This window comes from Leuresthes tenuis, unplaced genomic scaffold (genome assembly GCF_036924035.1).
Source record: "Leuresthes tenuis unplaced genomic scaffold, fLeuTen1.0.hap1 SCAF_18, whole genome shotgun sequence".
Taxonomy (NCBI): domain Eukaryota; kingdom Metazoa; phylum Chordata; class Actinopteri; order Atheriniformes; family Atherinopsidae; genus Leuresthes; species Leuresthes tenuis.
The window spans coordinates 2,860,695-2,874,256 of record NW_027325372.1 but is presented as its reverse complement, the minus strand read 5'-3'; the positions used below and the strand labels follow the sequence as shown (position 1 = coordinate 2,874,256).

General features: G+C 43.1%; 1 protein-coding gene across 1 annotated transcript; it reads right to left on the bottom strand.

Moving 5' to 3' along the window:
• Positions 1 to 412: 412 nt before the first annotated feature.
• On the bottom strand, positions 413 to 12,433 carry LOC140275104 (sialin). Its single transcript, XM_072370496.1, has 11 exons — positions 12,307 to 12,433; positions 8,934 to 9,074; positions 7,504 to 7,721; positions 7,194 to 7,427; positions 6,862 to 7,036; positions 6,595 to 6,713; positions 4,941 to 5,102; positions 4,580 to 4,712; positions 4,288 to 4,435; positions 3,256 to 3,346; positions 413 to 2,783 (listed from the first exon to the last, which is right to left on the bottom strand). The coding sequence occupies exons 2-11, from the start codon at positions 9,016 to 9,018 to the stop codon at positions 2,565 to 2,567; spliced, it is 1,584 nt and encodes a 527-aa protein (XP_072226597.1). The 5' UTR covers positions 9,019 to 9,074; positions 12,307 to 12,433; the 3' UTR covers positions 413 to 2,564.
• Positions 12,434 to 13,562: the final 1,129 nt, after the last annotated feature.

The following is a 13,562-nucleotide window of genomic DNA, read 5'->3' as shown; positions in this document are numbered from 1 at the left end:
TTTCAATCACTTTTTGGCTTTTGACAATCTTTATAAATCCAGGGATGGCTGTTAATTTAATTTTCTTGTGCCACCTAGTGGGTGTAGAGATGGATTGTCTTCACCGACCAGCCTGTCGATAACCCTTAAAATTCAGTTAAATAAACTATATTCAAGTGGTTAAAAACAACAATCTGTGTGTTTGCCTACAGATTTCCAATCTCTTCAGGCAGATTGAACATTACTGACAACATCAGGCCTGAAAGAAGACAACTAAACCCGTTCCTGCCTCTCACTGTCTGTGAACAGTGAATATTCCTGCTGTACTCAAATTATTATGAAACTTTTGGCTTCTTTCGAGCCAGTTTTCTTATATTTGGCTGTTTTAAATCATCAAACAAAAGTAAAGAGAGAATATCAAAACATAGACACAGAAAACCTTCAGAGGACTTTTTTCCACAGAGAAGGTAAATAAATTATTGCATCAATTTATAAACATCTTTACAATCACAGTGCACTTTGATATACAGCATGAGTTGGAAGAGATGATGATATTTCCAACATTTTATAAAAATAACCTGTTGTAGTTGAGGAAGTTAAAAAAGGCAACATGCTGATGGTGAAGGAAACTCATACATACAATAAAAACATCACAAAGTCTCTGACATGGAGAATGATTTAAAGTGCTAACAAATGCTGAAACCTTGTGTTAATGAACGGAACGTTGCACACTGTCAGATTTAAGGCATTTGGTGCGTTTATGTTGGTGCTTCGCTTGGTCCAGCTGGACAGAAAACAAACTGCACACCTAAACAAAGCAGCTGGAAGCCATCACTGGCACTTTAAACTCCTCAAGTTTGTTCATTAAACAGTCAGCGAGGCTCTGAAAAAGCTTTAAAACATCTGAAAACTAAATGCACCTTTTGATTAAAATTAAAATTAAGACAAAACACGAAGAAAGGAAGAAGACTGGACATGTTTTGGTCTGACCTGACAGGTGTACTACGAAGCAAGTTCAGCCCAGTGCGGCTCGATGATCTGTGACAGCGGGTTCAGAAACAGGTTCTCATCTTCCTTTGTCAGCTTTAAAATCAAGAAGTACTCTGAATTCCGACTTTGTCAACTAATAACACAGAAATCAGCCCAATTCTAGACCAAATCAAAGAATGTCCTCTGATACATAACTTGATTTAATCTGTGTTTGATCCAACATCAGCAGTCAGACAAATTCAGACCAAAAATTCAGCCTGTTCAGACTCACTGTTTGTTTTACTGGAACTTTAAAGTTTCGGTGGAGTCAGACTCTACAGCTCAACAGGTTTCATGTCGAACATTTTCCTTCAGTTTGTAACTAAACTAAGTTCTGGTCCAAGTTACCAACTATCAGTCAGATTCACGTGTGAAAAGTGGTCCAAAAGCCAACATTTGATACGAGTCTAAATCCACTGACCTATGTTTTGAAGAGGATTGTTGAAAGATTTATTTTCTCTCAGTTAATTGATAAATTTGACCTTTTTTCAGTGTCGATCAAACACTTTAAAAGTGGCTATAATGTCAGACATCAACACAGATTCAATCCTGCTGCCTGATGACTTTGTTTTAGTCAGATTTACCATCTTTCCATCAATTTTATTTGAATGTTTAATCCAATTCAGGGTTGCGGGGAGTTTGAGCCTCTCCCAGGTGCCATGCCAGTCCATCACCAAGACAATCAGCTACATACCCTGATTCCTCGGGTCGACTTAGAGTCACAAGTTAACCTCACAGCCGTGTTTTTGGACTGTGAGAGGAAGCCCACTGTGTAGCTCCAGTCTGATTAATCAGGAGAGGAAAGATGTAAAGATGGTAAAAAACTCTGTTTCAATCTGAAACTGTGAGCACAAACGTTTCTGCAGCAGGTGATGTGTGTTCAGCATCTGTTGCCATGGTGATGGAGCCACTTCAGTTGAAAGTTAGCTGTGAACAGACTTCACTAAGACATTAATCTCTGAGGCACGGTGGGTGTTAAACAGTGAGAATCTCTCAGGTTATCATTTTAAATATCAGCTGAAACTTTAGTAGCAAAATAAACAAACTTCCAAAATTCTTGAAGGAAGTGTTAAAGCAGCACGAGATGAATCATGTAACAAGAAAGCTAAGAAGAACTTTTCCTTTGAACCATTAGCGTTCCCTCTTTTTTACTTTAAAAAAAAATTGCGAGGAGGAGGGAAAATACAAGACGCTGCACAGTTTATCGATCAGCTGACGGATGCTGAGCTGAACGACTGAATGCTTGAAAAATTTTCTCTCTTTTTTTGCCCAGAAACTGTTTTTGCAGCAGAATTTAAAACAGATAAATGTGCACAAGGTGAGTTTTTTTAAGTAGAAAACTGCTCTCTAATGTTTACGGTTTCTTTTTCTGGGATTTTTGTAAAAACAATTTGCTCCAAAACAACAAACACTGTTACATGTTGAAGGTAAAAACAAGGCAGAATCTGTAGAAACCAAAGCTTTTCTGGTCCAATGATAAAAACGTGATTCTTGGCTCATTATTATGTGTTTTTGGCAGTGAAGCCTGCATACTGTCCCACAGAGGTAGAGCTCACTCATTCAAGTTTATCTGAGTGTGTTGCATCCTCGGTTGTGTACGTTGTGTTTTCATGGGAGGTGGACCTGGCCCCCTTCTTCTCCGGTTCTGCTCGGTCCTCCTCTGCGACGGCCCACGGTTGGATCTCCCCGCTGCCAAATATGGTGTAGAAGATGGCGCCGCCAAGGTTGATCCCGGCAGCGACCCAGAATACCATCCTCCAGCCCGCCATGGTGTGCTGCAAACCACAGAAGAAGAATCAGCGTCAGTTCCTGTATATTTAACTGTAATTCCTCATATTTTATTACTTTTGATGCCCTTATTGACCCGACCTGCCTGGAAGCATTGAAAAAGAAAGAAGGAGATGAAGTAAATCAACTTATTTCAATTAGTAATGGCTTTAAAAACAAGTTTCAGACTTGAAAAAATGCAGTTTATGAGACAATATCCAGTCAGAATGGGTGAAATCTTGAAACTTTTGTTTACATTTTAAGATAAACAAACTCTAATCTAATCCCAGTGTGTGTGTGAGCTTCAATCAATAAAACTTTATTGACAAAGCACCTTTTACAGTTCTGTTTACAAAGAAACTCAACAATCAGATCGTTACAAGTGCTCCTAAAATTAATAAAAGATAACAGAAACAAATGTAATCCAGACTGCAGGAGAATAGACTGAAAGCTGCCGTTCAGTTTTATTCTTAGACTCACATCTTCGGTAAAGTATCCTGTCACAATCGGCGCTATGACTCCCGGAATCGTCCCGAATGTGTTGGTGATTCCCAGAAGGAATCCTGCATACCTGCCGGGAAAGAAAGGAAACACAGTTCAGGTTCTCTGTCAGCTTCGACAGGATTTAAAACTGTCCCGTCTGCTGTATGTGGAAGAAAATCATTTCCTGTGACTCAGAGCAACTATTTAGGAGTCTGGAGTCATTGTGAGCTCAGAAAAACACAACTCTGTCACTTTGTTTGGGACCTGAAGGTGTGAAACATCACATGTTAAATATAAATGTGTCTACAACGCAGCTCAGAGCGGAAATATCCAGCCTCCTCATCACCACCCAACGTCAGCTTCACCTCATGCTGCACTCGCTGCATCTCAGAAAAGGGAAGTCGAAACTCTTTTGCTCTTGGTTTTTAATTTGCTGTAAGGGTAAGACCAGAGAATAAGATCATAAAGCTCTAAAATGTCTTAATTTAAATGTTTTATATCCCAGCCGGGAGATCTGACTTCTAAGAGGTGACATGAACATTTTTTACAGTTGGAAGTTACAGCTTCTGATTTCCCAGTCGTCACTGAACGCACCATCAGCAGCTCCGCCTTTACTATAATTAACCTGTTAACTTTGGTTAAAATCAGCCCATAGAAGCAGAAGTTCTGAATGTAAGAACTGCAGAACATAAATATGTCAAATAAAATACATAAAATATAAATAACATCTTTGATTCTGACTGGAAATGTTACAGCTGTTACGGTTAAACAAAGATCACATGGAAAAGAATACAAAATGTTGGCTTTTAATCACAGATTCCCTCTGAAAAACTCCTTTTCTCTACGAATTAGTTCGTGAACCAGTCTGTGTGGGTTCTGATAATCAGTTTGAGTCAATTAAAAGACCAATTAAAAACCTCTCACTGTTTTCTTTGGTTTCACATCTTTGAATTTACTGGGAACCAGAAAAACTCGAGAGATTAACCGACTTATTGTCGGAGCTACAAGCGCGTGGAAGCTGACACGCACCGAGGAGCGATGTCTATCTGGTTGATGTAGACTCCGGGGGAGCTGGTGCCTCCTAAGCTTGTGGAGAGAGTGAGGAAGGTGACGGTGAGGATGTGGCTGCAGCCGGCGTAACCGACGGCCGTGAGGAAAACTGCGGGCAGCAGCAGACCTGCAGGGCGGGTGTTAAAACATCAAGAACAAGCACAAACCAATGATCTGCTGACACCACAAACTGTACGTTCACATGTAACAAAGTGGAGAAGTAAAACGTGGATCTACCACCTTTCAATTCGTCAATCTTTGGATTCGTTACCTGTGAATGTGAAGAGCTTCCGTACGACGGTGACGCTGAACACCTTCCTCTCAATCAGGTAGTCCGCAAAGACCCCCGACGGCAGGGAGACCAGAGAGCTGCCGAGGTACGGCAGAGCGGACAGGAAACTGTTCTGATACACAGATATTCAGAGGATCGATCGATAAAGGCTGCGAGTTATTAGAAACATAAACTTTAAGACTTCTACAGTCAGTTTAAAACCACATCAGGGAGGCTGGCCTGTCCTCTGTGTCTATGGAGGAATGATTTTGACTCATATCAGTAAAGTTCAGGGCAATAAACTTTCAGGCCGTTTGTAGCGAATGAAACAGCAGAAGAAGAAGTGAATAAAAAATCTCACCGACTGCAGGTCAAAGTGCAGGATGTCGTTCATGTAGGTGGGCAGGGAGGTGAGCAGGGTGTAGAAGGCCCAGTTGGAGCACATCTGGGTGACGATGATGGCCCACAGAGGGACGGAAAACAGCATGGACAGCAGGGGCAGGGACCAGCCGTGACCTGTGCCCTGAAGGGTCGTTTCACATCAGTCAAAACAGCGCCAGCCTGACGCTAAATCACAAGCTTCCATGTGTTCGGTTTAAAGGTTTACAGCAACATAAAGTAACACAAAATCAGAACAGTACGAAAACAGCGATTCTAACACCTACTTTTACTTTGATTTCACTGCAGACGGCGTGAACTCAAGATGCTTTTCTCATCAACTTCATTTCATTTGTTAAAATACTTAAATTCTTAAATTTCAGGCTGCAACACGTTCCAAAAGAAGTAGTGACAGAGGCAATTTAAAGCGGGTAATGAGGTGGAGAAAAAGCCCAAAAAAGCAAAAACAAACGCTGATTTTAACCCTGATCTGGCCCTAAAGCAGCCTCCATGACAGGCCGAGTCTCTGAGGAGCAAAGATGTTCAGAGGAGCTCCAGTTTGTCCACAAATGTGTTTAAAACAATGTTCCTCAGAGAAAGACTGGAAGGGATCTGCATATTTCTGCCTCTACAGAGCAGAATATCATGAAAGCACTCAAGGAATCTGGAGGAGTTTCAGTGTAAAGGACGAGGGAGCGCAAGCCTAAGCTGGACCCCGTGACCTCTGACCCCTCAGACGCTGCATCAAGAACCGTCCTTCATCAGCAGCTGATAGAAGCACATGGACAAGGGATTACTGTGGAAACCTTTGTCAAGCACTACAATACAGAGTTCCATTCACAAGCTTTACTGTGCAGAAAAGAAGCCTGATGTTAACCTCGTCCACTTCTCTGGGCTCGGAGGCGTCTGGGATGGACCGTCACACGGTGGAAACGTGTGCTGTGGTCAGACCCATCAGTATTCCACATCTTTGGTGGAAGAAATGGAGCAAAGAGCAAAAGCAGCATCCAGCCTGCTGTCAGCAGCCAGTCCCTGCAGCCAGGCTCTGTGATGGTATGGGGTTGGATCAGGGGGCAAAGCTCATTTCCACTTCTGTGACGGCAGCATTAATGCAGAAAAGTTCACTGAGATTTTACAGCAACATATGCTGCCTTCAAGGCCACATCTTTTCCAGGGACGTCCCAGCATTGTTCAAGCAGACCATGGAAAACCACATTCTGCCACATTCCAAAGGCCTGGCTGAGGAAGAAGAGGTACGGGTGCTGGACTGGCTGCCTGCAGTCCTGACCTGTCCCCAGCAGAGAAACAACCACCCCCCCGCACTGCTGCACACCTTAAGACCTGTTTAAGGAGGAATGGGACAAAATAACAGCTGGAACTCTGCATCACCTGGTTTCCTCAGTGTTGGCAGAAGGAAACAAAGTGGGAAAAGGAACGTGTTGCAGGTCTGAAATGTAAAACGTTTATTAACTAATTAAATAAAGTTCACGGGTAAAAAACAAACAATAGGGAGAGAGTAAAAGAAAAAAAAGTCAGAGAGAGAAAGAGAAAGGAGGGAAATGGAAACAGGAAGTGTGCTGAGAGACGTGATGATCCAGTGCAAGTGGAAAATCTCCAACACAAATATTAACGCGTACCTGAGCACCAATAGCATTTATGATGTAATCTTTCTCCTCGTTGCTGATTCGACGGTGAGTTCGAGGGTCATCAGACACAAAGGCAAACCAGAAGACTGCCCAGAGGCAACCAGCCCCCCCTGAAAGAGAATCATTAAAAGGCTGCAGATGAAAGTCCTGCCAGAATGTATCCAGCAAAAGGAAGATTTCAAGGACTGAACCAAAGGAAAAATAACATGATTAATTCATAATATTATGCAGCGGGTTCTTCGTGTTTCTCCTGCTCACCACAGAGGTAGAAGACCGCCGGCCAGCCCAACGTCTCGCAGATGAAGCCGGTGAGCGGCAGGGCCAGAAAAGCCCCGAAACTGGCCCCGGATCCGGACAGGGTCATCAGGCGAGAGCGCTCCAGAGGAGGAGCCCACCGGGCCCACATCGCCATCATGGCCGGGAACGTCACACCCTGCAGAGGCACGGACGCACCAGACCACATTTCACCCAGCAACACCTCGCCAAAACGTTTCATTATCGACAGAAAAGCCTCAAACCAACTTAAAAACACAAAGCAGGGGTTCTAAAAAGTGATTTTACATGTTTGTGTTGAAAATTCATCCTCCTACCTCTCCAAAGCCCTCCAACGCCCGCAGAGCGAACAGCCAGCGCGACCCCCATGTGGCAGCCAGAGGGGTGAGGAGGGTGAGGGCAGCCGTGCTCAACACTCCCAGGCCGAGGAACATCTTTCCCCCGCAGTGACCGGCCAGGTAGCCGCCTGGGATCTGCGTGCACAGGTAGCCGAAGAAGAAGGCCCCCAGCAGCCAGCCCTGAATCTCTGAGTCCCAGAAGAACTGAGGGACCTGAGGAAAGAGGGCGGAGTCAGGCGGCACCACAGCATGTGAACGCACACCTGTCGGGATCGGTTTAAGACTTTACCGCCTCCGGCTGCTGGAAAACGTCGCTGGTGTTTCCCGTCCCTGAAGGCAGCGGGCAGGCGTGGATCACCGAGCTGTTCACGTCCGTTTTGGGGTCGGTGGTGTTCACCATGGCTACCATGGCAACGCTGAGGTTGACACGCAGACCGTAGACCACGGAGAAGCCGAGGAACATGAGGACGGCGAGGTTGAGGCGAGCCGAGCAGCACTGCGGAGGAACTGAGGACAGACAGGAGGACTGAAAAGCTGCTTTCTGTCAGGAGAAATTAAAGTATTGAGCTATGTGATCAATGACTTCATCATATGGATATTTACGTAGTTTCCAAGACCTGAACGGGACAAAGCGAATGTCTGCGTCACGTGGACCAAACCTAATCTCTGCCAGATGTCAGTTTAAAGTCTGCGAGTTGCATCCAAATAGATTCAGTTTGACATTAATCCAAAAGCAAAGACAAGAAGAAAAGATCTGGAAGCCCCAGAGGATCTTAGCTCTTCCCCGGGGCCTCGTCCCAGTTGGACCTGCCTGAAAAACCTCCAAAAGGAGGCGACCAGGAGGCATCCGAACCAGAGGAACCACCTCAGCTGACTCCTTTCTATGTGGAGGAGCAGCAGCTCTACTCTGAGCTCCTCCCCCTGGATGGTGGAGCCCCTCCCCCTTTCTCTAAGGCTGCGCCCAGCCCCCCTCTGAAGGAAACTCATATCAGCCTCTTGTATCCACGACCTCATTCTTTGGGTCAGAACCCAGATCTGTGAGCACAGGTGAGGGTTGGAACAAAGATGGAGCAGGAACCTGAAAGCTTCTCCTTCCGGCTCAGCTCCCTCATTACTCATTACAGACTTGATCCGTCTGTCCATCTCTGACTCCAACTCACCATCACCGAGAACAAGATCCAATAAACTTAAACTCAAAGAACCGTCACCCCAGTCAACCTCTCCAGAGCGTAACATATCAGCATGAAAATGAGCAAAAATGCTCACAATCTAAAAAAAAATATTGATATACGCCCTAAAAGACATATTTTCCATCACGAGAATGTGGAGTCCACAACATGTGTGAATGAGCAAGTCTGAACCTGATTCTCTGATCAATAATCTGTTAAAACAGCTCATGTGAGCTGCGTGTTCAAGAACACGTATCTATCAAACTCTGAAGATAGAAAAAGTGCAGAAAAGCAGCATTTTTAAGGCATGCGTTAGATGATAAATGAGCATTTCTGTCAGCTATTACAGTTCATTCTGAGAGGCTCCTTTAACCGGACCGGGATAAATCTTCTTTATTTCAGTATTATATTAATCAGATTCACCTGCAGCCACCTGAAGTTAGAAGGCTCATCAGGTTTTACATCACAGGTAATCTACCTGGTAAAGAGTTACCACAGAAGAAGAAAGTAAAAGCTGAAAATTAGCACAAAAGTAGAGCTACTAGCTCACCTGCGTCACTCTTGATGAGAAGGTCGCTGTCCTCGCCCTCGTGCGAAGGGGCCGAGTTGATGGAGTAGCCATTTGGAGGCGGCATGGCGTTGGTTTTTCAGCCTGCGAAGCGATGTCAGTGAGCCATGGTGTCCAGGGTATCTGCAGAAAACCCGTAAGACACCAAGAGGATGTGAGATAAAGAGCTGACAGACAGCATCAGCAGTTCTGGGTAATAAATAAGGTTTAAACGTTATTCAGCGTTATTACATGCTGACGGACGCCACACTTCCTGATTTTACAGAGAGAGAAGCAGCTGACCGGCTGTGTTGTTGTTTAAAACTTCCTCTTTAAATAAAAAAACACATGAAACACCTTCCTTCAACTGTCAGTGAAGCGTGTTGTGTTTATTCTGAGTGGATGTGAAGGTTTGAGGAGCAATTATCAGTCAGTTTTTAACATAAGCAGGGCTGGAAGGTAATTCATGTCTGTATGGCGCAGTATTATCAGCAGATTTCACTTACTTTAGCAGAGTTTCTATGAGCAGAGCCTTCAGTTATCAGGAAGCAGACACCCTCTCTACCTTTAAGATCAGGCTTAACTTTCCTTTCTGATAAAGCTTATAGTTAGGGATGGCTCAGGTGAGCCTGAAACATCCCATAGTTCTGCTGCTATAGGCCCAGCCTGCTGGGGGAGCTCCCATGATGCACCTCTCCTCCCTCCATGTACAGATGACATCATTGTTGTCATTAACTTGTGTTTCTCTCTCTCAGCAGGTGTCTCTGGCCTGGTGTTACGCTGCTTGTTGTCCCCTCTTTTCTGTCCTCTCAGCCCCAGCTGGTCCAGGCAGATGGACCCTTCCTGGTTCTGGTTCTGATGGAGGTTTCTTCCTGTTTAAAGGGAGTTTTTTCTCTCCACTGTCGCCTCGTGCAGCTCAGGACGGGGTAGTTTCAGTTCAATCTGTTGGTTTCATTAACTAAGCTACTTTTTTAATTGGTTCTGTATGAACTGGACTAATCTGAAACTTAATGAATTTGGCCGAATCCATTCATATTGGTGCCTTGAAACTATTCCACACTTGGTATAAGATGAGAACAATCTGGACTGAGGGGTGGTGGCACCAGTCGAGGTTCCTGAGAGGAACACGGGTTCCTGAGAGGAAGACGGGTTCCTGGGAGGAACAGCAACCGTAATAACTAGTTTAAACAGCTGCTGCAGACCCAGAAGTCTCTCTGAAGGCAGCTTTAGTGACTTGAACTTGGTTCAGGCAGCCACGGCTGGGTCCATCTGTGGTGACATCACTACAGTATTCCAGCTGGGAGGCAAACATGGTCTGCATCACGAGCTAAATGCTGGATTTTTCTCATGTTGTAAACAGCCAGACAGAGTACAGACAAAACATCCTCTACTAAAGTGCACATTTCATCTGACTAATAAGTTTGTGTACGACACGTAAAAGAGAGATAAGCAGCAAAAGATCAGCTGAAACCTGCTGGACTGTGGCCTCTGTTCAATGAATGATCTCAGGAATTAATCAGTGACCAGATTAGCACCAAAATCTAAATGTGAGTGATTATTAGGTGGAACGCTGCAACAGGAAACTCTTATTTCTGCACTGCAACAAGGTGGTTCCTCATTTGTTGGATTTCCAGATTTACTGGATGTGTCAGTGTGTTAAAGAAGGAAGCAAACAGGAGAAAAACACTGAAACTAATCATGACACAGCCTTTAGTAAACCTTCGATAGCCAGAATCTGTGGTTTATTTGATGGAAATATAGAACACAAGATGACACTTTTTTATTGACACTGAAGGTTATTTATTTCTCTTTAACTCCATCACAGAGGAACAACTGATTATCAGCTGCTGAATGAGTCAAAGTCGGCCAAAATCAACACATTCATATCATTTCTGTTTCCTGTGAATTCCTGAATTAAATTTTAGCTTCTGTGTTCTTCGCACTTTACTTTCATTTTGAAAGATTGAATACAGATAAAGATGATGAATATCAATGTAAATATTATAAACATTATATATATTTTTTAAATATTTTTGTCTTTCTTTTGTCTTTCTTTTTTGTCTTTGGAGGACAAAAGAAGAAGTGTCAGGCCTAAAAAACTATCTCCAGCAGATGAACAGGATCTGAAAGTGATGTCCTTAAGAAAGAGGAAAAAATCCAGCAAAGACCTGACAGGACCTGAGAGATGCATCTGGACCTTCAGCTGATCCATCTACTGTTGGCCCAAGCCTCATCAGAAATGGGCTCCATGGAAGGGTGGCTGTCAAGAAGCCGTTCTTAAGGAAGGGAAACAGGGAGAAAAGGCTGAGCTGTGCCAAATGACACAAGAAGTGGACTGAAAATCAGTGGCAACAGGTCTTATGGAGGGATGAATCCTCCCCAGAGCCCGGACCTCAACATTATTGAAGCAGTGTGGGATCATCTGACAGAGAACGGAACAAAAGGCAGCCCACATCCAAAGAAGAGCTTTGGGATGTCCTTCAAGAAGCCTGGAGAACTATTCCTGAAGACTCCTTAAAGAAATGACAGAAAGCTTGTCTCAGAGGGTTCAGGCTGTGTTGGAGAATAAAGGAGCTCAGACCAGATATTCACTTTAAAGCTGCTGAGAACTGAACAAACTCTGCCTCAGATTCTGTATTCATATCTATGATTGAACATGTTTCAGTGAATCACCGCAGCTTTTTCCTGTGTTTAATGTTTTCATAGAAATGTAGACAGAAGCGAGGCTCCAACAGACAGATGTCTGAAATAAAGAAAACATCTTCTATTTGCTTTTTCCATGTGACTCAAGCGAGTCTGTGCAAATATGAATGAAATCCATCATGAGATCACACCTCACTTCTCTGGAACAACCAATGTATTATCGACCTACTTGTTTTTTCCTCCTCTGCTTCTCATTCTGGATAAACCGAGAGAGAAAATGCAATAGTTTGAGAGGGATTTCCCCTCTTTATGCCTGAACCGAAACTGTTCAGTTGTTGTTTTAAACGAGTCAACAAATCAGCTGTGACGTGAAAAGATAATGCCTCTAAACCAATATTATTACAAGCTATCTGGTCGCTGTTTTTATAGAACATAATATGAGACACTGCTAAAGAGACACCTTCCAAGAGTCATGGTAATGTTTTTGAAAACGCGTTTTTACCAAAGTTTTCTATGTAAAATGACATGGCACGGAAAGATAAATGCTTTAGCCTTCAGGATGTGTGACTAATTGCATTCAATTGGTACATAAATAATAAAAGAATTTAAAAAAAAAACGCCCAAACAAGTCGGTGTAGCCACTCAAAAAACGATGCTATTTGTTGAGAACTTCATTATATCCTAAATATTTCCGTTTAACATCTGATATGAATATCACATAAATACGACTTACCTTTGAAACTATTCAAGACCAAAACCTTCATGAAGTTCAACAGAGGTAAGGGCACATGAAGCCACAACCGGCAGGACAACACATAACCTGAGCTGCAGCTGTTTTTCGACACTACAACAGCGAAAGAGTCACGTGAGCAGCGCTGTTCACTGATAGGTCGAAGGAACGTCGATCTTAAAGTGACTGGAACAGCTACATCTGGTTTTATAACTTCCGCTGAGAGACATCCGAATGGTTTACAAATCGATGACGAGTGTGTGACGTCAAAAGCATGTGACCAAGTGCTGCCAAGTCCCGCCTTCTCTCGCGTTGCCAGTTTGCGCAGAAATTTAAATTGGAAGTCAGATAAGTTATGTATTTAAATGTAAACACACATACATGACACAGACATTTTTACATTTCTTTGTAACGTATGTTTCCCGCTTATACTACTGTCTGATAAATCTACTGAGATCTACTCGCTCCCGTTTACTACCGAATCTGCCAGAGAATCATTACAATCATGACAGTTTTTAGGGTTTATTCCACATAAAAGCAGTGTATATGTACATATCAGGATATTTAAAAGTGCACTGCAAACAAAATGTGTAAATAGTAAGTTCGTGTTATTGTTTTTGATTTATTTGTTTTGTTTTTGTGATTCAAATCTGGCAACGACACTTCTTTTTTTGCCAGTTGTACTTTGAGGAGTTAGTTTTTCAATTCAATCTAATTCAGTTTTATTCATATTGCGCCAAATCATGACAAAGGTCATCTCAAGGCACTTCTGATACAGACTGATACAGTCCAATTTAAGCAAATTACAAGTTCAAGTTCATTGTCATCTAAATCCAATCAATCCCAAAAAATTTGTCCAATTCAGACAGAGCCAATTGAAAAACAATTTCCTTGCTCAGGAAACCAACAGATTAAACCGAACTTCTCCTAGGTCCAATCCCCCGTCCTGACCATGCATGGTAATGTTAACTGTTGTAATGTTCTTTTAAAACATCATCATAATAATAATAATGTTAATTTGTCAGTTTTCTTTTCGGTAAAGGTTTTTTTTTTACTTTGGGGAAAGAGCTTTATTTCGGTTTTCACATGTTATTATGGCAACAGTAATGTGTCAGAATGTGGTTTTCCATGGTCTGCTTGAACAATGCTTGGACGTCCCTGGAAAAGATGTGGCCTTGAAGGCAGCATATGTTGCTGTAAAATCTCAGGGAACTTGTCTGCATTAATGCTGCCATCGCAAGTCATGTTTCCATCCAAAA